The 25,418-nt window shown below is 38.8% G+C and overlaps 5 protein-coding genes across 10 annotated transcripts; 3 read left to right on the top strand and 2 right to left on the bottom strand.

The window, feature by feature from the left end:
• Positions 1-352: 352 nt before the first annotated feature.
• On the top strand, positions 353-4,851 carry LOC119985136 (receptor-like protein kinase). Its single transcript, XM_038829323.1, has 3 exons — positions 353-3,605; positions 3,685-4,065; positions 4,773-4,851. Exons 1-2 carry the CDS (start codon positions 647-649, stop codon positions 4,014-4,016), a joined length of 3,291 nt encoding a protein of 1,096 aa, XP_038685251.1. The 5' UTR covers positions 353-646; the 3' UTR covers positions 4,017-4,065; positions 4,773-4,851.
• An 807-nt stretch (positions 4,852-5,658) lies between these two features.
• Positions 5,659-7,389, bottom strand: LOC119985137 (gibberellin 20-oxidase-like protein). The gene is made up of 2 exons (XM_038829324.1): positions 6,958-7,389; positions 5,659-6,809 (listed from the first exon to the last, which is right to left on the bottom strand). Exons 1-2 carry the CDS (start codon positions 7,311-7,313, stop codon positions 6,215-6,217), a joined length of 951 nt encoding a protein of 316 aa, XP_038685252.1. The 5' UTR covers positions 7,314-7,389; the 3' UTR covers positions 5,659-6,214.
• Positions 7,390-10,158: 2,769 nt separating this feature from the next.
• Positions 10,159-12,342, top strand: LOC119986000 (hexose carrier protein HEX6). The gene is made up of 2 exons (XM_038830514.1): positions 10,159-10,697; positions 11,100-12,342. The coding sequence occupies exons 1-2, from the start codon at positions 10,245-10,247 to the stop codon at positions 12,165-12,167; spliced, it is 1,521 nt and encodes a 506-aa protein (XP_038686442.1). The 5' UTR covers positions 10,159-10,244; the 3' UTR covers positions 12,168-12,342.
• Positions 12,343-14,363: 2,021 nt separating this feature from the next.
• LOC119985697 (uncharacterized Rho GTPase-activating protein At5g61530) lies at positions 14,364-20,765 on the top strand. Of its 3 annotated transcripts, XM_038830023.1 has the most exons (11): positions 14,401-14,494; positions 15,011-15,090; positions 15,243-15,359; positions 15,440-15,702; positions 16,796-16,858; positions 16,950-16,968; positions 18,132-18,230; positions 18,352-18,429; positions 18,513-18,757; positions 19,635-19,797; positions 20,307-20,687. In XM_038830023.1, the coding sequence occupies exons 3-11, from the start codon at positions 15,299-15,301 to the stop codon at positions 20,450-20,452; spliced, it is 1,137 nt and encodes a 378-aa protein (XP_038685951.1). In that variant the 5' UTR covers positions 14,401-14,494; positions 15,011-15,090; positions 15,243-15,298; the 3' UTR covers positions 20,453-20,687. The 3 variants fall into 3 exon arrangements, with proteins under 3 accessions (XP_038685953.1, XP_038685952.1, XP_038685951.1); XM_038830025.1 differs by lacking the exon at positions 15,011-15,090 and having other exon boundaries at positions 14,364-14,494; positions 20,307-20,765; XM_038830024.1 differs by lacking the exon at positions 15,011-15,090 and having other exon boundaries at positions 14,393-14,525.
• Positions 20,766-20,952: 187 nt separating this feature from the next.
• On the bottom strand, positions 20,953-25,090 carry LOC119985696 (putative pentatricopeptide repeat-containing protein At5g43820). 4 transcript variants are annotated; one of them, XM_038830021.1, is made up of 3 exons: positions 21,961-25,090; positions 21,497-21,668; positions 20,953-21,411 (listed from the first exon to the last, which is right to left on the bottom strand). In XM_038830021.1, the coding sequence occupies exon 1, from the start codon at positions 24,832-24,834 to the stop codon at positions 23,152-23,154; it is 1,683 nt and encodes a 560-aa protein (XP_038685949.1). In that variant the 5' UTR covers positions 24,835-25,090; the 3' UTR covers positions 20,953-21,411; positions 21,497-21,668; positions 21,961-23,151. The 4 variants fall into 4 exon arrangements, with proteins under 4 accessions (XP_038685949.1, XP_038685946.1, XP_038685948.1 ...); XM_038830018.1 differs by having other exon boundaries at positions 20,953-21,668; XM_038830020.1 differs by having other exon boundaries at positions 20,953-21,668; positions 22,332-25,090.
• Positions 25,091-25,418: the final 328 nt, after the last annotated feature.

Here is a 25,418-nt window from a genome sequence, read left to right as displayed (position 1 = left end):
GAGAATGAAAACACATTTCTTACTTCTCTCTACTTCTTCCTCCTCTATTTCTTGCTTTTGATCTTCAATCTTGCGCAAAGACTTTGAACTCTCGAAGTATAATAGCCGATTGAAAGCAAAAGCGACGACTCAAAGGATTCCAAGCATAGAAATTCATAGGTATACGGAGAAGCAAGATTATCAGGAAAATAGAAACAATAGAAATCTAACCAAATAATATATTTATTTTTGATCAAACGAAAATCACATGGCAATAATAATATATTTATTTAGTGCAAGTTTGACACTTTGACTCAACGAGCGAGTAGACGCACAGTTTTGACTTTCTCACCATTGGAATTTGGAACTTCGAAGGACGCAGGATGCACACTACCCACTAGTTAACCATTGAAGTGACTCTTTTGATCAATCACATGGGAAAATCACAGACTTAGCAAGATGCTTCTTGAATGCTGCCAATCTAACATATATTATAAAATCTCCAAGTTGAAGGAGAAGAATAACCATCTCATCATTTTCTATGATAACTTGAGAATTACTTCTTCTTTTTCAGCAACTCAAGAATTACTTGCTGATTGCAAACTCAAGCGGGTAAGCTCTTGAATCCCGTATTTCTCCATTTTAAGTTATTCTCGATCTTACTACCATGCACCTTGTCTTCCTGTTGTGCTGTCTCTCTGTATACTATGTGAATGTTACTGCTTTGAGTTCGGATGGGTTGACTTTATTGTCACTCATGGGGGATTGGAACTCTTTGCCTCCTTCCATAAACTCGACCTGGAATGCTTCTGATTCCAACCCATGTTCATGGGCGGGCGTACAATGTGATCGTGCCTTCAATGTGGTGCATCTGAATCTCTCTGGGTATGACATTAGTGGTCAATTGGGCCCTCAAATTGGACGCTTGATCCGCTTGCAGAGTCTTGATTTGAGCTTGAACAATTTCAGCGGCAGAATACCACCACAGATTGGCAATTGTAGTCGACTTGATCTGTTGGATTTATCCGGGAATGGATTCCATGGAGAGATACCTAATAGCTTGAAAGATTTGCAAAATTTACAGTTCTTAAATTTGTATTCTAATCTATTGAGGGGTGAAATACCTGAATCGTTGTTTCAGATTCCTTACCTGACATATGTATATTTAAATGATAATAGCCTTAGTGGTTCGATTCCTAGGAATATCGGTAACTTGAGTGAAGTTTTGGATCTATACTTGTATAACAATAATCTATCTGGTACAATTCCATATTCTATTGGGAGCTGTAGTAAATTGGAAAGACTTTCTCTGTATCAAAACCAATTGGTTGGAGAGTTGCCTAGTAGTCTAAACAATCTGGAGAACCTACATGAATTGCATCTCAGCTATAACAGTTTTGAGGGTAGCATTTATTTGGGATTGGGTGGTTGCAAGAAGTTAAAAGCTTTGGATTTATCATTCAATGCCTTTACAGGAGGTCTTCCCACAGCTTTGGGCAATTGTAGCAGCCTAACGCAGTTTTATGCCGAGGGAAACAACTTGGTGGGCAGTATCCCATCTTCTTTTGGCCTACTAGATAAGCTTTCATTTCTTTACCTTTCTGAAAATCATTTGTCTGGGACAATTCCACCTGAACTAGGAAAGTGCAAGTCCTTGAGGAGGTTGCTGTTGGCTCGGAACCAACTCGAGGGTGCAGTTCCAAGTGAATTGGGAATGCTGACTGAACTAGAGTGGCTTGAACTATTAGAGAACCGCCTAACCGGTGAATTTCCTGTTAGCATTTGGAAGATTCCAAGCCTTGAGCGTGTGGTTTTGTATAATAACAGTCTTTCTGGGGAACTTCCAGACCATATGGCTGAGCTCAAGCAGCTTAAAACCATTTCGTTGTTTAATAATATGTTCTTTGGAGTCATACCTCAGAACTTGGGAATAAACAGCAGCCTAGTGGAGTTAGAGTTCACCAATAATAAGTTCACTGGTCAAATTCCAACAAATATTTGCTCTGGAAAGAAATTGGAGTTTCTGAATATGGGTCTCAATCAACTCCAAGGTAGCTTACCTTCTGAAATAGGAAGCTGTTCTACTATACAGCGAATGATCCTGAAAAAGAATAAATTCACAGGGGTTCTCCCAGAATTTGCAGAAAATTCAAACCTGTTGTACATGGATATCAGTGAAAATCGTATTGCAGGAGCAATTCCATCAAGTTTGGTAAACTGTACCAGTCTCACCTTCATTGATTTGTCCAGGAACATACTTATGGGGACCATACCTGCAGAACTAGGTAATCTCGTAAAGCTTGGAGAGCTGCATTTGTCGCACAACCGCTTGGAAGGTTCTTTGCCATCTCGGCTATCACATTGCAACCGGTTAGGAATATTTGATGTAGGATACAACTTGTTAAGTGGTTCAGTTCCTGAAAGTTTTGGAAATTGGACAAGCCTATCCACTTTAATATTGAAAGAAAATTATTTCACTGGCGGTATTCCATCATTTTTGTCCAAATTAAAAATGCTTTCAGAGATACAAATTGGTGGAAATTTTCTGAGAGGTGAGGTTCCCTCGTTCATGGGAGCATTACCTAACCTAATCTATGCATTGAATCTTAGCAGCAATGGATTGAGTGGAAAGATACCGACAGAGCTTGGGAATTTGATGAAACTGGAACGACTTGACTTATCTAGCAATAATCTGACAGGAACTTTGGAAGTTCTTGGCAGGATGCAGTCATTAGTTGAGGTGAATGTTTCGTACAATAATTTCACCGGTCCCATTCCAGAAAAACTTATGAAAATGCCTAATGCAGTTCCATCATCATTTGTGGGAAATGCTGGCCTATGCATAAATTGTTCTCCATCAGAAGGCTCAACTTGCTCTGGAATCCGTAATTTCAACGCTTGTGATCATAAACCAAGCAAGCGAAAAGTCCTGAGCAAACTAGAAATTGCAATGATAGCCGTTGGTTCTTCATTATGTGTTGTTTTTATACTGTTTGGTCTAGTATGTATGCTACAGCTCTGCAAAAGACCAAAGCAGGAAAAGGATATTTCTGCCCAAGGGGAATCGTCGCCCCTACTTGATCAAATAATGGTGGCAACAGAGAACTTACATGACAAGTACATAATCGGAAGAGGAGCCCATGGAGTTGTTTATAAGGCCTCACTAGGTCCTGGCAGAGAGTTTGCTGCAAAGAAGCTCGAGTTCTTGGGGCATGAAGGTGGAAGTCAAAGTATGGTTAGAGAAATTAAAACCATGGAGATGATCAGGCATCGAAATCTTGTGAAGGTGGAAGACTTTTGGTTTAGAAAAGACTACGGTTTAATTTTGTACAGGTACATGCAAAATGGGAGCCTTTATGATGTTTTACATGGGGCTAATCCATCACCAGCTCTAGAATGGAATGATCGCTATAACATAGCGGTTGGAACCGCTCATGCATTGGCTTATCTCCATCATGACTGTGATCCTGCTATACTGCATCGAGACATCAAACCACAGAATATTCTTCTGGATTCTGAGATGGAGCCTCGTATATCTGATTTTGGCATTGCCAAGATTCTGGATCTGTCTTCTGCTACAAATTCCTCAATTTCCCTTGCAGGCACTATTGGATATATGGCACCAGGTAATTATTCTGCATTATCTTTTATTATGCTTACCATATGCTGACCTCCAATGATCATATTTTTCGTGACCTTTGGCAGAAAATGCATTTATGCCTACAAGCAGCAAGGAGTCTGATGTCTATAGCTATGGAGTTGTTTTGCTTGAAATGATTACGAGAAGGAATGCATTGGATCCATCATTTACTGAAGGAATGGATATTGTGGGTTGGGTTAGGTCTATCTGGAGTGGGACGAAAGAAATACAGAAGATTATTGACCCAAACCTTTTGGATTATTGTTTGGATTCGAAGATCAATGGACAAGCTATTGAGTTGCTATTGATTGCTTTGAGATGTACTGAGAAGGAGCCGAGATGGAGACCCACCATGAGAGACGTAGTGAAGCAATTATTAGATGCAAATACCTCTTAGGGAAGCAATAGTGGCAGTCATTAAATTTCCACAGTTACTGCTCTTGCTGGTAATCCTTCTTTTAATTGTTTTTTCGCAATTTTCTGTGCTTGCTTCATCTGAATAGCATTATATACCCAACTGGTGGTGCATATACTTCAACGTATGACTCTTTTATGCAATTATGAAAATACGATTATTCTCTCTCTCTGTCCCGATCTCACACACACACGCATGCAGCCAGCTTTCATTGGCAAGTCGTTACGAACTACAAAGCAGTTAATATAATAGATATTGCTGGTTCTATTGGTCAGAGTATACTTTACATGTGCAATGCCTGTGGATGTTTGGACTTTGATGGATTTGTAGGATGGTTAGTCCTAGTGCTGAGTCTTAGTCCTGATACAAATTAATACTGTTGCCTTTTATTTTGAAAGAGAAATTTCTGTGCAAACTATCCCTTCTTTTTTAGACTGCACTGACATACAAATTAATACCGTTGGATGATCTGCATTCTGCAACTGAAACCCAAGCAATAACCAAGTGATAACTGTGTAAACTGCAAGTCTGCAAAGCCACTCGGTCACATATACAAGAAACAAATCAGCTGGATTATTGTTGATAGCCGAAGTAAAAAGCATATAATGAATTAAAGTTTTGACTTCTTAGATTTTCAATGACTCAATCAAATAATGCAGTTGTCTTCCATTTGGCATGGCTGTGCGATTTTAGTATTAACGAGGCTCTTCACAATGTTTTTTTCCTGTTGTTTGACAGTAAGGTACTACAAGAATATGGGACTACGATGACTAAGCCATCAAAAGGAATTGTACAGATTTGTACTTTTGAGCTTGTGGAAAAATTTTGAGAACTAAATGTGGATCGAAATTATGTGAAGATAATCAACCACTTGCCCCTGGAAACTATGAAGGAGCAAGAAGTTGAAGAGCTTGGTATACACAGTTGCGTAGCAGTTGTTTATTGAGCCTACATTGGCTGGCTTCAAGTGAGATCACAAGCAAGTGGATGGACATTGACCCATGTGAAGAAACTCTTGTGGCGAACAATATATAGATTTAATGCGTGCCTGGAGCAACCCAATCCGCTGAGGTATTCTTAGTACGGAGTTTGTTTAAGGTGATTTATAAACCATTTCTCTGTCTTTCTTTTGAGTTTTGATGATAATAAGGTGACATCTTCCCAAATAAATTGATGGGAGAGGGGCATTGTAGAAGTTATGACCATTTGTTTGTGCAGATCATTTGAAAATTGAAATTCACAGAGACACAAGTAAAAAGCTTACTGTAAAATCTTTGAAACAATATGCATATATATGTCAAACTTGTTCCAGATACCACAATTCCCTGACAGATAAATTGAGGTGTAGTTTGACCTTTGTGGCTCTAGCTTCCTGTAGACGTGCTTATAATCCAATAACCATCCAGTCCAGATGAATATGCAGGTTTTAATTCTTTTCCCTTTCATTAATGATTAAGGAACTAGGGTTTGTGGTATAGCATAATCAGAAAATTATTATGTTCATTCTTTTCTTTTCTTTTTTCATTCTGATGTTTCATGAGGACAATATAATAATGTTGGCTTGTCTTTTTCTGCAGTTGACTATGTTTTTGTTTCTTTGAAGTTTGACCTCATCATCTATTATTGGCTGGAAGGGTGAATTATATGGATCCGGGTTCTCCGCAATTCATTTAGAATATGATTTTAATCCAATAGCTTGGGAGGTGTGTTACATCACACCACAATTTTGTTTTTTCATTTTGAAAACTTGCCATGAGTGAGAACATGATGTTTTCAAGCAAAAAACATGACATTCTCCACTTATACAATTCCTTTGTGAATGCATGCATTTACCTATGAAGCATGACACCATATCAGCATATGCACATGAGAGATGGCATACCCTGAAGAAATGGTGATTCTTGAAGAAGTTAGCCACCATGTCACTCAATATGTTTGTTCTTCTTGATTCATTAGCAGACATCATTGTTATTATAATCCTAAATGAACATCTAATGTAAAAGCAACAACTTTTCAAACCCCCAAAAGAGACCTTACATAAAATAACATTCTTTATTTAAATCCCTCATTGGCTTCTTCCACAACCAAAGAGAATGGTCAACAAACATACAAAAAACGGGGCAAAATGGGGGGGGAGGTGGGGAGGGTTTTGTACAGAAGATTTTCATGAACTTTCAGCATCAAGTCCCTGCAAAATCCTTTACAGTAAATCCAACTTTCTCAAACTTTCCCTTTTCACTGCTTTCTCTGAATTTCAAGTAGTCTGCACAGACAAATGGTCTGTAAATCCTCTTATTCCCTTCTCCAACCACTTCCCTGGGAGAAAATATCATCTTCTGATCCTCAAAACACCAAAAGAAAGCCAGAGAGAAACGGTTGACAAATCGCCTTAAAACTACTCTGTGTTGGGATGACCTGAGCTTGCCATTGCTCCAGGCATGCATTAAATCTCCAATGTTCACTACAAGTGTTTCTTCGCAAGGCTCAATCTCCATCCACTTGCCTTCCTTAGATCTCACTTGAAGCCCACCGATATGATCTTGATAAACGATTGTTATGCAGCTCATGTCAGTGTGCATGCCAAGCCCTTCTACTAGTTCTTGTTCGTTCATACCTTCCGGGGGCGAGTAGTTGATTATCCTCAGATAACCTTGACAGTTACTGAATTCAGATTCATATTTTCTCTCAAAATTGTTCCCCATGCTCATTAATATAATCTCTACGATTCTTTTTGACAGCTCGGTCATCTTGTTTCCATACTCTTCAAGTACCTCACTGACAAGAAAACAACCACAATTACATTAGTACTTCGATACTCTATCTAGAATGAATTTCAGATTGAATTGTTGATAATACTATCTTCAACAGTTCATCTGTTGAAAACATGCTGTCAAGTAGTAATGTGTTGTTTGTTTATTCTCACCTGAACCGTGGATTTGGTTGAGTGTAAATAACATCTGCAGAATTCCGAGCTGAAGCAGAAAAATCAGGTCCGGATATTCGTAGACTCTCGAAGAAAGGGGATGCAATGAAATGAGGTGTATAGGTTCTTATAGATGAAGATGGTCCTGCCTTGATTTTGGACTCATAAGGTAGATTGAAAAGTTGGTTTGAGAGGGAACATACTTTCCCGTAGAGTTCCTTGGAAACTCCATGATTGATGATGCGGAAGAATCCCCATTCTTTGCAGGCTTGTAATAGGGAGGAGAGGGAGGATTGGATTAAAGGTTGAGAGATATCAAATACAGGAAGTTCTATAGAAGTCTGAGATTTAGACATTTTTTTACTAGTTGAGTAGAGTTAGTTGGTTTCCGTTGGTTTTGAGATTTATATAGGTAGATAGAGTTGAAGAGAAAGAGACAGCACAATACACAATTATATATACCTAACATATATATATATATACACAACAATTCTCACATCTGAACCAAATGTGTGAACAAACTTTGTGAACTTGTTTTTCAATCATAGATTCGGCGGTTCCCACAGCAAATATATGTTTTTATAGTTTATTGCGGTTTATCCTGGAAGCAAACACATAAAAGTGAAGTATGGCCATACATGTGAAGGTACTTAATTTCTTGATACTTATTTAAGTTCATGATCTGCATTTATGCAAAACCCCATACCAGCATTTAAATCAGAATGCAGAAACAAGTGCAGAGTTTCACAAAAATGAAACAGATAATGAAGACATGTCTACATGCCATAATAAGGATAATATATTTAATATATGTAGGGAGACATCCCTTGAAGGCTAGAACAAGCTACATAAATTCTGTACTTACTGAGAATTTTAGGACAATTTGGCTGCTCTGGGAAAGAAAATTTTATATGGGATTTTTATTGTGTTTGAAGGTCAACAATAGAAAGCTTGAATTTGATAATTTGAGAGAATATTGGCAGCAACAGGCAGGAATGATGGAGCTGTGTTGGGTCATCTGTACTTCTTGAGCTTAGATTCTTAAGGAGGAAGGGTTGACTATCCTCATTAGAATGTCAAACCTAGCTCAAGCTAGGTTTGCCAATTCAAGGTTTCCATGCATTGTATATCAACTGCAGACTTTGTATTGATCTAGCTTGTCAAAGCTTACAGTGCAAGGACAGAAGTTCTATTTATTTGATAAAAAAACCTCAATTTGTGTTTGTGGTTGCTGGTTTTATACCAACATATCAGTTGACATTGGTTAGAAAATATAGGCAAGTGGTGGTTTGATTCATGCATATGAGATCAAAACTGGTTTACTAATTTCAACTTAAAAGGATAGTTTCAATACTGGATTACCAAATAGTAGTACTTCTCTAGCTACCACATTGCAGCGGTGGAGTAGTAGGCCCAATGGCGGATGGGGCAGGGCAGTGCACATGGGCCTTATTTAGACTAAATGTTAGGCGCAACTGCCAAACACCTCTCACACACAAACGACACAACAAACATATTTTTTGGGCCCAACTCCCAAGTAAGAGATGGTTTAGGAATTAGGACAACAAATATGTGCGGATCCACAACGCATAACCGACAATTATTATTGTTGATGTGTTTGCGCTATGATTTGCCACATGAAGTCTGGGATTTTCTTCTTTTTCGGGGAACAGGTTGCGGTGATGACTCTGTCTGTGTACTTGTTACTGATAGAGACCAATAATGTGCCTATAGAGCAGATGGATAAGGTATGGAAAAAGCATTGGTTTTGGAAGAAATAGCTGGGGAAGTCAGTGAGCAGACTAAGGAGATAAATTTGAGTTTGAATGAAGCATATGCAAGAAAAATGATGTTTAGGACTAACTAGTCAAGACTTGAGATGAAAGAAAATTGCAGACCATGAAAGTTACTTGAACATAGCAGTTGGCTTCTTTCTATGAATATCTGCCAGTAACCTGCATGCAAGCTGGTCTTTGACTATTCACTGTGTTCCTTCCTTTTGATTACACCTTTTGCTCTATTAATATAACATTATGGTCCTCGTTAACAGTACTAAATGACACATACATAATAATATTTTCAATTCATTATATTGGATCAACGTCCCGTGTGTGATTACAAAAATATTGTTTTATGTAAAAATCGAACTCAAGAGGTCGTGAGTTGATATGGTTTACACATCTTGTGCTCTCTAGTCTATATATATAACATCATTGCCCTCGTCACCAGTACTAAATGACACAGACATAATAGGACTTTTAATCCATTAAATAATCTTTCTATGCCGTAGACCATATATATATTGGATATGGAGTCAAACACTCAAAGTTGCATCATCATTAGTCAAAAGTTCCGACTTGATTAGCCGGTGTTGTATGTTTACTTCTAGAAGGACACAATTAACTAACATATGAAATTCAAGTAAAGCATTAAAGCGAAGTCATTTGATGATAGGAATCCAAAGAACACTGTTTTCTAAGTGGGAGTAAAAAAACTGTGGTTGTGGAGTATGCAACTGTTTTATTTTCTTATATGTATGGTTATTTTAAGGGTTTGTTTTTGGGTGATGTGGAACCCACCATACAATTAGTTGAAAAATCTCGGATTACATGAAAGACTCCCAAACCCTATGAATCAGTTGAGACTTGGGTCGAGATCCAATGCGGAAAGATAATGCAAGGTGACAATCGCACACATTGGGTTGATCAATGACCTATCTCGCAATAAAGAACACCTAAGAGATTTGAACTCACGACTTTTCACTTGTGCTAAGAGTTATCACGGTCAAGTTCACCATCTCAACCAGTATGATTAATAGATCAAGAATTCTCTTATGCAGACACTCATAAGCTATATTAACTTACGCACCTCAATCTCATCATTTATTTGAAACATGTGGAATGCAAAGAGTGGATCCCATTTATCATGATTAGCTTTTGAAAACAATTAAAAAGTTGAGCGCCCAAATTATTAAGCTGTGAACATCCGCACTTGAAAATTTCTGGTTGATACCTTTACCATATATTCAGAAAACAATCCTAGTTAGTCAACTATCCATGCTTTTAACTTTGCTAAAATGATGAATGTACCCTCCGTCCCAGCTGTTTTAGCACAAAAATCCCTATTGCGCATCACGTTGACTTTAAATATTCTTGGTATACTGATATGGATGTCTAGCAGCCAAGGAAGACCGGTTTTTTGTTCTCTAGCCTACAAAAACACATACTGATCACAAATGTTAACAAAGACACACACCATTAGTGAGTTTGAGCTTGGAAGACTCAACCATGGCAGTAGGAGTAGCAGTAGCAAGCCAAGGCGGGCAATACAATGGCGGAATGACAAGGCTTGTTGTCCTATCTTGCATGGTAGCAGCCATGGGAGGAGTCATATTCGGCTATGATATTGGAATATCAGGGGGAGTGACCTCCATGGAGCCATTTCTTAAGAAGTTCTTCCCTAAAGTTTACACTAAGATGAAGGAAGATACTAATATTAGCAACTACTGCAAATTTGATAGCCAACTCTTGACTTCATTCACTTCTTCACTCTATATTGCCGGCCTATTCGCTTCCTTCTTTGCTTCTGCCATCACCGGAGCCTTTGGTCGCAAGCCATCGATTCTGGTCGGAGGCGCTGCATTCCTCGGTGGTGCAGCCCTCAATGGTGCTGCAACTAATATATACATGCTGATATTTGGTCGTGTTCTGCTTGGTGTTGGAGTTGGTTTTGCAAATCAGGTGATCAACTTTTTCTGTTTTTTTGTGTCTTCTTTTTATGTCAATTTGGAAAGTCATGTAGGGATAAATATAGGATGAAATCGATTTCGGATTGTTAATGTTCTTAAGAACCAATTCAAGCTTTGCTAGCAGCATGGGTGTTGAAAAAAACCATAAAAACCGAACTTCCCGTCAAACCTATTGATTGGCCGGAACAAACCGAAATAACCGCTGACAACCGACCGATTGGTCAGTTAAATTTATGTCAAAAAACCAGGAAACAAACGACCATAACCAACTGTTTACACCCCTGCCTAGTAGCACTACTTTTAAGTATTTTGAAGGATTAGTACCTAAATTCTGTTAGCTTTTGTGACAATAAAGTTTGCTTGACACGAGCCTTTTCATTGTACTTACTTACAGTCAGTGCCTCTATATCTATCTGAAATGGCACCAGCAAGATACAGGGGAGCAATCAACAATGGTTTCCAATTCTGTGTTGGCATTGGAGTACTCTCAGCTAACCTTATCAATTACGGTACTGAAAAGATCAAAGGCGGCTGGGGATGGCGAGTCTCTCTGGCCCTGGCCGCAGTACCAGCCTCACTGCTAACTTTTGGATCACTATTTCTCCCAGAAACACCCAACAGCCTTATTCAGAGAAACAATGACCACCACAAAGCCAAAGTTATGCTACAACGGATCCGCGGCACCCCTGATGTTCAAGCTGAGCTGGATGATCTTATCAATGCAAGCTTGATATCGAAAACCATTCACAATCCATTCTTGAATATCTTGCAGAGGAAGTATAGGCCGCAACTGGTGATGGCAATAGGCATACCATTCTTTCAACAAGTCACAGGCATCAATGTCATCTCTTTTTATGCACCAATTCTGTTCAGGACAATTGGTTTAGGTGTAAGTGCATCACTCTTGTCCGCGGTTTTGACCGGGGGAGTTGGGATCATCACGACGTTCATTTCGATGCTTTTAGTCGATAAACTTGGCCGGAGAGTTCTGTTCATGTTTGGAGGGATACAAATGTTGGTGTCACAGATTGCAATTGGAGCAATCATGGCTGCACAACTAGGTGATCAAGGTGTGCTAAGCAAAGGCTATTCTTATTTAGTATTGGCTCTGATATGTATATATGTTGCTGGGTTTGGACTGTCATGGGGTCCATTGGGATGGTTAGTTCCTAGTGAGATTTTTCAGCTGGAGATCCGGTCTGCCGGACAAAGTATCGTTGTGGCAGTGAATTTTCTCTTCACTTTCATTGTTGCACAGGCTTTCCTGACTATGCTTTGCCACCTCAAGTCTGGGATTTTCTTCTTCTTTGGAGGATGGGTGGTGGTGATGACTGTGTTTGTGTACTTTTTGCTACCAGAAACGAAAAATGTCCCGATTGAGAAGATGGATATGGTCTGGAGAGATCACTGGTTCTGGAAGAGAATTGTGGGTGATTATGAGAGCAAAGAATCTGCTTGTTGAAGTTCAATCATGTTTTAAGCTTGTGTATTCATACATTTTGGTGCTTACTTGCATAAAGCTCAAGAAAGAATGTGCAACTGTAACTTGGAATTGCCAAAAGAGGAAGAAAACTGTAACTTAGAATTGTAAAACAACAGCATATCAAACCCAGCTGGGGTTCAAATTCAAGATCCAATTTTCTTTTTCTTTTTCATTTCCAATTGGTTTGTCGTTCCATGAATTGTGTCTGGTTTTCCAATATGCAATGAAGTAAAGAGATCAAGTACTCAACATCTCCTCTTGTTGGTGCTCAACTAGCTGACTAACCATTCATGTATTTCTTGGGGTTTGAATCTTACCGGTATTATATTTGTGAATGTGTATTGTTACATGTGTACGAGTAGGACTGTAAAAATTTACCCATAAAATCGAATCGTTCGGTTAACCGACCGACCAATCGGTTAAAATTATGACAAAAAAATCAAAAGAAGTCGATAGAAACCGACCGTTTTCACCCCTATATACTAGTGTGTGTTTACATGTATGTGTGTTCTCTCTCTTATTAGAAGGAAAAGTCAACTTGTCCAGAAAACTGTCATATTGGAAATGTTGGGCTTTGGGCCAAGAAATCTGATTTGGGTTTTGGGTAAAAAGGATATGACTTATGAGGGTTCTTTTGGTTTCAAGTTTGGCCCATAAAATTTTCGTGGGCTTTGGCCCGAGAAATTTAAAGGCGAGTCCCATCGTAAAACAGAGCCGTTGGTTCCGATCAATCTGTGATCTTCCGTCAGCGGCATAAACACTCAGAGCATCCACAATGGTGCTACTTGTGCACACACTCCAAATTTCACTAAATTATATTCTCTCTCTTCTCATTTCTCTTAGGTGGCACAATTTAATTGGGTGATTGGGTCCCACAATCTATACTATTCATCAACACTCCATACATTCCAACACTCTATATTCATTTTCTTTATTTTCTCTCTCTTCTTTTTCATCATCTCTCTCTTATTTTTCATCACCTCTCTCTTCCTTTTTATCTTCTCTCTCTCTTTCCATCATCTCTCTCTTACTTTTCATCACATCTCTCTTCTTTTTTCATCACCTCTCTCTTCACTATTCATCAATTATCATACACTTCAAAAATCAAGTATGAACTAATTTTTCAAGTGTCATTTTTTATCACAAGTGTGCATGTAGTGCTTAACTTATCAAGAAAGTATCATCTCAAGTACCCATTGTGAACATCTAGCGCTTAATTTATCAAGAAAGTATCATCTCAAGCACTTCAAAATCATCCCATTGTGGATGCTCTCACGGAGTCGTTACATATGACCGTTAGAGTATGTGTTTGGCAGTGTGTTGTAACTGTGTTCAGTTGCAACACACCTCACAGCACCACAGTTTTTTGTGACACGCCAAACAGGTTTTGCGTTCTAACTCACCTCACAGCACCACAGCTTTTTACCTCACAGCACCTCATCATACCTCACCACACCTCACCACACTCCCAAACACTTACAATATATGTTGACTTGTCCTACGTAATCAAATTAGGTCAATTATTGTATTTTAGATTAATGTACAAGGTAAACCTTGAGTGATTTTTTTTTTTTTTGAGTACAAGTACAAACACAATATACGACACACCACCAGATCAAGCCTATGAAAGTACAGGTGTCAACAAGCCCCACGCAGGAGGCACAAATCAAGCCCACGCAGGGGCCGACTATCAAGCCCACGTAGGGGCAGACGAAGCCCACACACCTCCTTGTAAATATTCGGAGGAGGTGAGACTAGAACCCATGACCTCAGTCAGGGACATGCAAAGTCATTGCCACTCAACCAATGGCTCATTTGCAAACCTTGAGTGATTTTATATTAATATTATTAGTCATCTAATATAAATGTAATTTTGATACGTCAAACGCACCGCACCGCACCGCACCACAGTTTTAAAAGTTATGTGCCAAACAGCTTTTTGCGTTTCAACTCACCTCACAGCACCACAGTTTTATAACTCACAGCACCACACCACACCTCACAGCACCTCACAGCATTCCCAAACAAGCCCAGAGCCTTCCGGAACGCTAGACGCTGACGACTGTGAGGCTGCCACGTCGTTAGTCCACGCAATTACAGAGCCGTCTTTTCTTTTGTTGGTAAAACTAAAAAATATATATTTACCCGATCAGTAACAGCTTACAAACATTTTAAAAAAATTTGACTTTTCAAATGTTCTCCCTCTAGAAATAGGAAAAGGAAAACGAAAAGAGGTTCGTTCGAGTCTCGAAGTCGCAACAGAGAACTCGACTTTTTCGGCGTCTTTGATCGATTCCTTGAAGAAGGTCAGCTTCTCTCTGCTTGGTGAAAATTAGGGTTTGTTTTTAATCCGGCTCCGTTGATTTTTGTTTTCTCTTTGAATTTTGATTCTTGTGATCGTGTTAATTATTCAATCCGGTTTGTTTGCTGATGAATTCTATGATCGGGGAAGAAACCTTATAGGATTAGGCCCTATTTGATCTCCGTGGATGCGAATGCCGTAGACTGAATGTAAGGAGAGGAAGAGAAACCTTTACTTCCGTTCAAGGACTTTTTGATGCAGAAGTGGACTCAATAATAGATCATGCCACGGTTTTATCTTTTTTAGGATTGATACTATTGCGTTCAATTTTGATTCAAACCTTTTGATGTGTGATTGTTCTAAATTATTGCTCTGATTGAAGATATATAAAAAAAAATTACACTTGATTAATGGCTTGAGAAGCAAAACAAATTTTCTGCCTATAAGCCTAGGGAAACTGATGGGTTATTTGGAATTAATTATCTCTGTTTGGAGCATCTAATTCATATAGGATGAACAGGTACTTGGTGTTAGAGAAAATGGCTGATGGCCAAAATAAAGGATGATGAAGAACTAGTGCCTAACAATTAACAATATATGGTATCATTTTTGCTTAATTGTTTTTCCTCTAAAAATAACATATCATTGTTTTACACTTTTACATCCAATTTTCGATTTCTTCAGTTTTTATGGCTATCCATGTTGGCGAAGTATTGTTGACGGATTGTGGTTGTGGGTTTACTTTGGAACAGGCTTTCACCTTTAATAGTTTTTGTTGTATTCGTTTCGGCTATTCATCATTGGGTCAATGTCTTCTGCCACCTCACCTCAGTGGCGTGAGAAGGCTAATGACTTTTTTTCTTCCTCAGGTATCTTTTGAGTATTTGTTTATTTTTTCGTTACAACTAGTTATATTTTCCACCCTTTTATGTGTATATTTTAACTCCAGGGGTGAAGCTTAAAGAAGCTGGGCAAACAGCTGGTACACTTGTTGGTGAAGTCACAAAGGATGCCAAAGGTAATGCTGCTGAAGTAGCAGAACGAGTAGGGTCAATCGTAAAAAGTAAATGGGAACTTTTTCGGCAGCCGTCTACCAGGCATGCCATGCAGGACCGTGTCGTATCTGCAGCTGCTATAACTGGCATATTTTTTAGGAAGGGGATCTCTGAGACCAAGGATAAAGTTGCTATTGGGAAGATAAAAGTTGAAGAGGTATTTCCACTTGAACGATATTCTTAGACCTTTGTAAGGCATGCTGATTATTCTAATGGACATTTCTTGTGAACATTAAACTTCAATATATGTTGGAGATATAAAATTTTGGTAATTTATTCAAACAATATCTTTGTTGTTGAGAATCTTAATTGTTCTTCATCTCTCTTATTGTATTAGGGTGAAAGTTCTTTACGAAACAGTGTAGACTTATGATGTAGAATTCATTAGTTCTTCTCTATTGGTTTTTTAATGTTTGTCTGTTTCTTACTTATGTGGCACTTTGGCCACTTAACCTCACATATGCACCGAGAAAGATGTTACCATCATGGAAGTACTGTTATTCGCAAAATATCTTAGTTCTCTGCTGGATTGATCTTATACTGCTTTCATAAGAAACTCTACCGAGATTTGAATACTGCAAATGCTATTGAGACAGCAAATGCGGCCAATGTCAGAGCTGCTCACTAAATAACCTTCTCTTATTTTTGGAGTAATGATGCTACTTTTCCCCATTGAACAGATTGCTGACTCTATAAATTTATTTGGCTGATTAACTTAATGTTCCTATCTCTCGCGTAGCTGATAAGATGAAAGATGGGGGTTACCATTTATTTTTTACTGGAGATGTCAGCCCGCTCTTGTCAAGACAAGAGGATAGTTTGTGTGGCTTGAATGAGAGAAAACGGATAGTCAGCCTTTTTTTGCATTTCTTTTAGATGAAGATATGGGGTTTGGCTATTTCATACTTAAGAGAGTTTTGCTAGTGCATGAATTTTTGGATTCTGCCACCTCGAGAGTCATTGGATATAAAGAGACCAGTTGCAATTAGTGCCTCGTCATAATGTTTAGTTGAATTAAAGATGAAGGAACTTGAGTGCAAAGTTGAGAGTATTTTGAATTAGTTTATTCTAAACCTTTTCTCTTCCAATACTTGTAGATTCTTTTTGCAATAAATATGATACATAGCACATGAGCACATACATTGTTGGTTGATGGGATTGCCAATGGTCATCTTTGTTCACAACCCCATAATAACCTTGCTGAACACAGGATAATGGCTAACCAACCTGAGATGGTGAACTTATTTCAGGTGGCCAAAAAGACTGCACAAAGAAGTAAGACTATCTTGACTGATATCGAAAGATGGCAGAAGGTTTTATGACTCTTGGGCTACTGCTTTGTTGATTTAGTTTGTATGCCATTCTCTATACTTTCATTCTAACCTGATCTATCTTTATTTGCAGGGTGTTGCAAGCACTGATGGTAAGTTTCCTGACCTATGGATATCTGGCTCAATGCTCATTAATTTGAAGCTTCTGTGCATTTTTCTGTGGGAGGGGAGGTCTTGGGTTCCAAGTTCCAACCTTAGCTTCCGCAGTTTAAACCCCCAATTTGTTGTTGTCCCAAGTGTGGATCTTTATGTGAGAGTAGTTCTAGTGTTAGGTCTCGTTTGTTGTGCACGTGTTGGGCCTTGTTTGTTGTGCACGTGTTGGGCCATCGGATTGCCCATCCCACGTCAGATAGAATATGTATAAATGATGTGAAATGCCACAACCCAACAAGTTAACTTATTGTGTTGAATGACAAAGTAACTAATCTTAACATTACTTAATGCATATGAAATTTTTGCAAAGGGGAATAGGGTGAAAGTAGCGTTGCAAAGGATTTTACTTCTAAGGAATTTCTCCCATTTTTTTAACTCTCATCTGGATATTATTTAAGAGGAAAATGACATAACATCAGGATCTCTAACTATTCACCTATATTTAAAATCAGTCATATTGTTCTTGTACATCCTATATTTTACTGTTGATATTGATTTTGGAATTTTGTATGGTTTGGCATAAGTTTCAAATACCTGCCTCCGTCTCTCATGATGATGCCATGGAACTGTTCTTTTGACGCTAAAAGTACAAATCTGTGGAAGTAGTTAATTCTCCTTTCAGTTTGAGCATCAATAGCTATTTAATTTTCTTAAGACCTCTTGACAAGGAGATATTTCGACATTATAAGTTGCAGGGGTACAACCTAGAGGTCACAAGTTCAATTCACACGTATTATATGGGGTAAGGTCTGCATACATAATGCATGTCCTCGACCACTACAGGGGCCTTGTGTATGAAAGTTGTTTACCTATAACAATTCTGTAATTCTGGGCCGTCTTCTTACTTGCACATTATATTTGTCAGAAGAATTTCTCGAATGCTCATCATTGGTTGTTATGCATCTGACATACTGACTTCAGGCTTGTACTGGCTAAATTTGATTTAACATCATGTTAAAATATTCTACTTCCGCAATTTTAAACTGAGGAATTTTGATCACTAAAGAAGATTGGAATGTCTGGAGTGGTTTGCGTCAAAACTTGACTTGGCTTCAAAATTTCTTTCCACATAGTAATAGTCTTACTATGTTTTTCTTTGCAGTATTTGGAGTTCCGATTGAGGTTACCGTACAACGACAGCACTCTAGCATGCCTGTTCCCCTTATTTTGGTCAAATGTGCAGATTATCTCATATTATCAGGTCTTTTTGATATGAGAATCATACTAAATAAGCTGGTTTTCTTAAATTTATGATATGCATTCATTCTTTTGTAGAAGACCGGATAATAACTTTTTCAGTATTTCTATTTTCTAACTCTCAGGGCTCAAGTCGCATGACTTGTTTAAAGCTGAAGGAGATAAAAAGGTCATCCAGCAATTGGTTTCTATATACAACCAAGGTACCATAAACGTTTAATGCTCAAAGTTGATGGTAACTTTTTAAGTTTGGACAAATGATAATAATTGTATGGGTGTGTCACAGATTTCAATGCATCACTGCCGGAGGGTCTAAGTCCAGTTGATGTGGCGGCCCTTGCTAAATGTTACATTGCCAGCCTTCCTGAGCCACTGACCACTTTTGACCTTTATAATGAGATAAAAGGTGCCCGTTCTAGCATACATGCGATGAGAAATATCCTGAAGAGGCTTCCTAGTGTAAACTACATGACTCTGGAGTTTGTTACAGCCTTATTGCTCCGTGTCTGCCAGAAATCAGTTCTTAACAAGGTAGGAAGCATCTCTCTCTCTCTCTTGTTGGGTGTTTGTGCATTTGTTTCTTAACAAGGTAACAATTTTAGTTCTCTTTCTCCTTTTCCCTCTTGATGTTCACCCGTGTTTTCTCATCTTTACACCAATGTAGCCATAGATTTGAGATGGTTACCTTATGCATCTGTATTCATCTTAATTTTTTTTTCTCTTTTGTTTCTTGCGGTGTATTCTTCAAAATCATAAGTTGTGGGATTGTTCCTTTGTTTTTAATGGCATCCACTATCTTGCTTTCTTGAAAATTGAAACATATGTGCTTGGAGATTGCGTCTGCATTGGAGGAGTTAAAACATTCATCATCTTAAAGCATTACTACATCATATTCATAGTACTCCTTCCTTGGTCAGCCACAGAGTCCTCTAAACACCAAATATTAATTTAGAGCAACATATTTTCCATACCAAATTTGGGTTTTGGTTCAAAAGGGAGGGTTACAGAGCTTTCGTGCATAAAGCTCCCTCAGTAAAGGAGGAGTAGGAGAAGGGCTCTTTCCTGGATTTGAACTTGTCACTCCTACGTTGTTGTGAGGCAACTTTTAGTTTTGGTGGGCTAGTAATATTTTGATGTTAACACGTTGAAGAGTTTATGTCAGTGGATCATTTACCCAATTTTCGCATATGCATAAATGAGAATTGTTTATCAAATGATTTCTAATCATGAAGACAACGTGTTGAGTAATATGTTTGTATGTTAGTGCTTGCAATAGATCTTCTCGATCTCCATATTTGAACTATCTGATTGCAGCTCTCTACTTGATTGAGTCTTTGCTTTTCCTAAAATTAAAATACTGTCAATAAGTGTGTGACAAGCTTCCTAAGTAGTCGTTTACTTTCTGTAGATGGATGCTCGAAGCCTTGCAATGGAAATGGCCCCTCTTATTATGTGGCAAAAGGAGCGGAAACCAGAATTTTATAGGCAATATTGGAATCACTCATCCAAAGATTCTTCCAAGAAGAACATGGATCCTGTGTCGAATTATAGTGACTGGGACATGCTTGCAGGTGAGAATCCTATCTCATGTCGTTTTTGCTTATATCAATCTCTCTATGAATTTTACGGAATGTGCATCTTCTTTATGTGTGATAGAATCGATGCCATGATGTTTAAGAGTAACGCATGAGATAATCATGCGATATAATTCATCAAATTTATGTTGCAGTCTTCTTATCTGCTTTTTCTTTGCATTTGATGAGCACAAATTGCCTGGCTGAAGAAAGCGTTTTCGCATCATCAAAATTTTGTTTAGATGACTAAAAATGTGATGAAAGTACTTAAATTCCATTTTACCTTCAAAGTGCAATTGGAATGTGAATATAGTTGGCTAGATATATTCTTAATTCGAACTATGGATCCGACTTGATTTGGCTGCTTCTAGATTCGTTGATTGACTAATTATTCCTTTTGTGAAGAGCTGGTAGATCTCCTTGTAGTAATTGACCATAAAAATTTACTTGTATGAAAGACAGTGAAATTTGTTCACCTTTTTTTACATCTTTTCTTTTGGCTACAGAGGAGAGTGAGAATATAGATGCTTCCTCCCCAATTCCGTTGGATGATGGCATGCCGATTGACTTTGGTGCTATCGAGGTTGTTCAGTGCCTTATAGAACATCACAACGCCATTTTCACGGATGCTAATGAGACAGTTTGGAGATGACTTGGATCGGACCGATTCTCCAGATGCCAAATGGAATTGACGGATCAAGTTGGAAAGTGTACGTATTAGATTCCAAGATTAAAGGTATAAATTTAGCGGAAATCATTGATGCATAGTTGCAGATGGTGCACTTTCGGCCTAGCCGCATTTCTGCAATAGTGTGTAAATTGCATTTACTAGGAAATCTGGTTAGCAGTTTGTTTTGAAAGAAATTCGATTTGCCCTTCCCCTTCCCCTTCCCCTTACCTTTTGTAATCTTCAGACAGTGAAATAGCTGTATTCATCCGTGAGCTATGTGATCATAATCCCTTCAGAGAGAGGTGTGCTCTGTTCTAGAGACGATATAAATCCTGATTATTGCCTGGAAGCAGACATAAGTAACGCAGGATTAAGGCACAAGATTTTGTTATTATTGTAGATTTTTCTTGAGAAATGGGTGTTAAATCACAGTTGCAGTATATCGTCCATCAAGATACTCCAGTAGAAGTGAAGTTGATGAGATGTTCAAGAATTGTTCTTTGCGAGCTTTTATTGCCTTTCATGCATTCCAACTGATTGGGCAAGGCCCATGTCATAGGAGCTGCTAACAAGAGGAAGTGTGGAACTATTGCTCCACTGAATGCTCGATATGTGACGCTTTAATCTAAGACAGGATTCTCCTATTCAGTAGTTGCTTAGCACCACGTTCGCATGTTCCACGGAATACTCGACATGGGTTGCTTTAATCCCAGTCAAGAAAATCACGACAGAGTGTTGTCGACACAAGGAGATGATGCGGTACTGAGCAACCACTGAATATTTCATCTGGGTGCAAACTTACTTGTTAAGCAGTTGAGCATTTGATTCACCAGTTTCCATGGTCTAGAGTAAGAATGTTTCCAAGGGAACTGCAGCCTGCAGGAGGGGCAAAAGATGTGCAAGACATTTTTGCAGTTTCGTCGGGCGATTTCAAAGCACATCTTTCTCAACAAAGAAAACAGTAGCTTTATTGATACAGGATGTAGAGTCAATCGATCAAAACTCAGTTTTCAAATAACAAGATACCTGAAGGCATATCCATTCGCTGTCATGTAACTTGTATCGGTGGGTATGTTACCCAGCCCAGTGGTGACTATAAAAGCAAGGAATTGCAGCGATTAATTGATGGCTTGTAGCTATAGCTGCTGCAGAACCAACACAATCTTTGAGGACAAAGGAAATGATTGGTGATAGAGTCCTGAAATATAGCAAAACCCAAAATGAGTAGCATTCAAAAAGGAAGATGCATCATCCCACAATGCAACGTGAGCAAAACCACAGGGAGACATACATGAGCATAAATCTGTGTCAAATGACGAGGCAGAATATCAATATCACTCTCTCAAAAGATTTTGAAAACAAGAACAGAAAATGAACAGACACAGAATCGGGGTTGCCTCAGTTGCAGCAGACTAATCATATGCTACAAGTAACTAAGCACAAAATGTCTTGAGAATCCTACAAAATGTGGCCATGGATGAGTAGCTTACCAGAAACATAGAAGGCTGTGTTGGGGACAAAGAAAACATTGTTTTGTTCTATTCACACATCAGCCTGATTTTAGCTCCATAAAATTAGCCAAATTGAGAACCATAATTCCCTAGTGCATGCATCTTCAACAGGGTTTTACCCCTACTGCTTTAACAAAGACTTCCTAGAATCGGTTATCTTAAATCCAAACATTCCACTAACAATCGGTTATCTTTGAACTACAAGCAGATTCACCTCCAATTGTTCTTAATCCCAGGATCTTTTAAGTAGTTGGAATTTCAGTTGTTATCAATAAGAGAAAACTAGATAACACCCATCATTCAGATTCCATAGCTCTCGCTACACAAAAATTGTAAAAAGAGAAAGAAACCTGAGAATGACTTGTTAGGTCAAAACAGATCCTTAAAAGAAAGTAACGGCTTTAGCTCCACCAATCCTTCTGTACCCATCCAAATCTGCCGCCTAAGTATGCATCAAACTGATAAATGTCTTGCCGCGCTCTTCCAAACCACCAAACTCGATCGCCATGTGCATTTCATGAAACTAAGAAGTCGAGTATTTTATTGTCAGTCTGGCAGCTTTCAGTAGCCCCTTCATGAGAAAACACAGAGTGGGAACAGAAGGATTGAACTCTGCGGCATTAGTCCTTCCCTTCTCCTGGAGGAACTAGAAGTTTTACACCATAATTCCTAATAAAAGAAAATCTTCAAGAGGAATCCTTCTATTAAAAACTAGCCGTGTTTCCATTCTGAAATAAGCCTTTTTAGCAGGCACTCACCTCTACCAGCCAGTCAAAGAAAGTATCTGTCATCCTAACCAAACGAGGTTTAAGAAATGTACTCCAACAAGCCGATCTTGTTGACAGAACGAGGGTAAGAACAAAGGATGGAGCTTTAATTATGTTTCAGGTATGTCTAGTCACTGCTTCAGATGCAACCACCATGCTAGTACAATTATTTATTTATTTTTTTAAAAAAAAAGAGATTTTTTTAAAAAATTAAAATTATTAGGGCTAATAGCTAAAAGTACTCAAAGTGAAGCCAAACGGATCATCTCCACAGGAAAACAAATCACCTACGCAAGCTTTAATTACCTTCAAGATTTGTCACCCATTCACCCTTAGCTTGTTATCAAGAAAAACGGGCAGGAATGCAAAATTATTTGCTGTTGCTGCTAATACCCATGATGATTCAAAAATGCCAGCCATTACGACGCCAAAATTTCTTAGCAGTTTCCCTGCGACGAGCCTCTTTAATTTTCAAAAATAGGCCATAAGCCCTCTCTACTTTATTTGAAGCTACTAGCTTGTTATTGAGTTTGCTACATATGAGCCTACTTGGGCAGAAATCACTTCGCAATGCCTCCTCCATAACAAGTACCGCATTTTCAAGCTGCCCCTCATTGCAAAGTCCATTTATGACATGCTCATAAACTTCCATATCAGTAAAATGACCACTTTCTTGCATCTCTTCCCATATATTCAACATCATTCCACATTTGCCAAATCTTGCAAGCCGCATGAGCAATAGCTTATAAGCAGTCAAAGAAATCTTACAGCCAACTTTTCTAGCTTTCTTGTAGAAAATCATAGCTGCATGTGGTGGACCAAAAGAACACAAAGGTTTGATAAAAAGGGTTATAGTCCCTGTTCTAGGGACAATACCTCGACCTAGCATCTCATCAAAAATCTCAAGAGCATCAGCAACTTTCCTCCAGCCAAGAAGACCGGTAATCAGTTTTGTGTAAGTATCTATATCTGGGTCATAGGTGCTACTCAACAGACACTTATAAAATTTCATACATCCATCAAAATCTCCAATCGAGACAAAATTATAAATCATTGCATTGTAGACACTAGTGTCAGGTTCACAACCTTTCCCCTTCATGCTATCAAAAACTTCAACAGCATCTTCTATTCTACCAGCTCTTCCTAGACCCTCAACAAGGCAACGAAAAGTTGAACAGTTGGAATTGAATCCATCCTCTAACATCTCTTTCAAATTCCTCTCCATTTCACTAACTCTACCGTAACACGCCCACCCACCAAGGATGATATTGTAGGTTGAACAATTAAATGGCATCTTCCCTTTCATTTTATTCATGAAAGAATTCGCCAAACCCACATGTGATCGACGACAAAGACAATGCAAAAGCACATTCAAAGATTCAGTATCAAATTTGAACCCAAACTCTTCCGAGTTCCCAAACATTTCAATGGATTTATACACTCGACGAGCCCGGATTAAACTGTCCATTACAATAGAAAACGTCTCCAAATTAGGACTTACCCCTTCTTCTTTCTTCAAATCATGTAAAATCCCCTCCATAAACTCAAAGAATTTCCTTCTTCCTAGAGCTTTAATAATCACATTGTAACTACTAATATCCTTAGTCATCGTTGGCTGCTTCATTGCCCAATTAAAGAAGGTAACCATTGCCTCACCACCTAAATTCCATCTATCCACTACTTTAGCAACGATATCCAGAGTTAAATCGACACCAACATTCGTTAAAGCATGTTCGATGGCAGAATTTCCCCTCAATTTCTGAAGGAAAACTCCCCGCAATTTTTCTTCTGGCAACAGAAAACCATCGACTGCCCTAAAATTTCCTACCTTTTTCTCTGGATAGTTCTCAGAAACAGAGTAGCTACGCGAGATTGGTAACAACTCGGACAGTTCATCGAGAATGAAACGTTCTTCGACTTTCGTATCGCTCAGGGTTTCGTTCCCCGGTGGTTTGTCATACGGAGATGCAATCTCCAGGGTTGAAAACGGAGATAACGAAATCAACGACGATGTGTAGGGGAAATCAAACCTGGTTTTGGTAAAGCGCGAAAGAGACCCCAAGAATCGCCGGGAAGGAGACGCCATTGAAGCACTGGCTGGCAAACTAAATAAACGACGACGTCTTAAAATTAATCCCAAACATAGCTCTTAAATGTGATATGGAAACTTTCACAGTGATGACTGAACGCATGCTCTCTCTTTGCTGTAAACTTCTGCACAAGATTTCACACTGAACGCACTCCCACTCTTTCACGCTCAACGGTGCCTGGATTGGAGAACATCGGACATCACTGGAGCTGTAGAAAAGTTCGACGTAGGTTGTCTGCCTGGTCCAAGTGGGTTTCAGGCATGCCTCGCGGGCCCACGGCTCGCATGTTTTGAGGGAGCCCAGTTCGTTTGCTCATCGCCTCATCATCTAATGGTAAAGTGAGGCTTCAAGAACTCTTGGACCCATCCAGCCCAGCCCATATTTCCTATAATCTATAAAATAAAATGCTGGATTGGTCATACATCTCAAGCCCATGGGCTGGTCCTTGGTAATAAATTTAGGCTCAATAATAATTTTTGGACCCGGGCCTGGATTTTGTTTAAGACCCACTTATCATGAGGACTAGGGTTCGTTGTAAATTTATTTTTGTTGCAGCGGATCCCTGAATTTATTACAATAT

The sequence above is a fragment of the Tripterygium wilfordii genome, chromosome 19 (assembly GCF_013401445.1).
Source record: "Tripterygium wilfordii isolate XIE 37 chromosome 19, ASM1340144v1, whole genome shotgun sequence".
NCBI classification, from domain to species: Eukaryota; Viridiplantae; Streptophyta; class Magnoliopsida; order Celastrales; family Celastraceae; genus Tripterygium; species Tripterygium wilfordii.
Note: the sequence above shows the minus strand (reverse complement) of the source record. Positions and strands in the feature narration are given on the sequence as shown.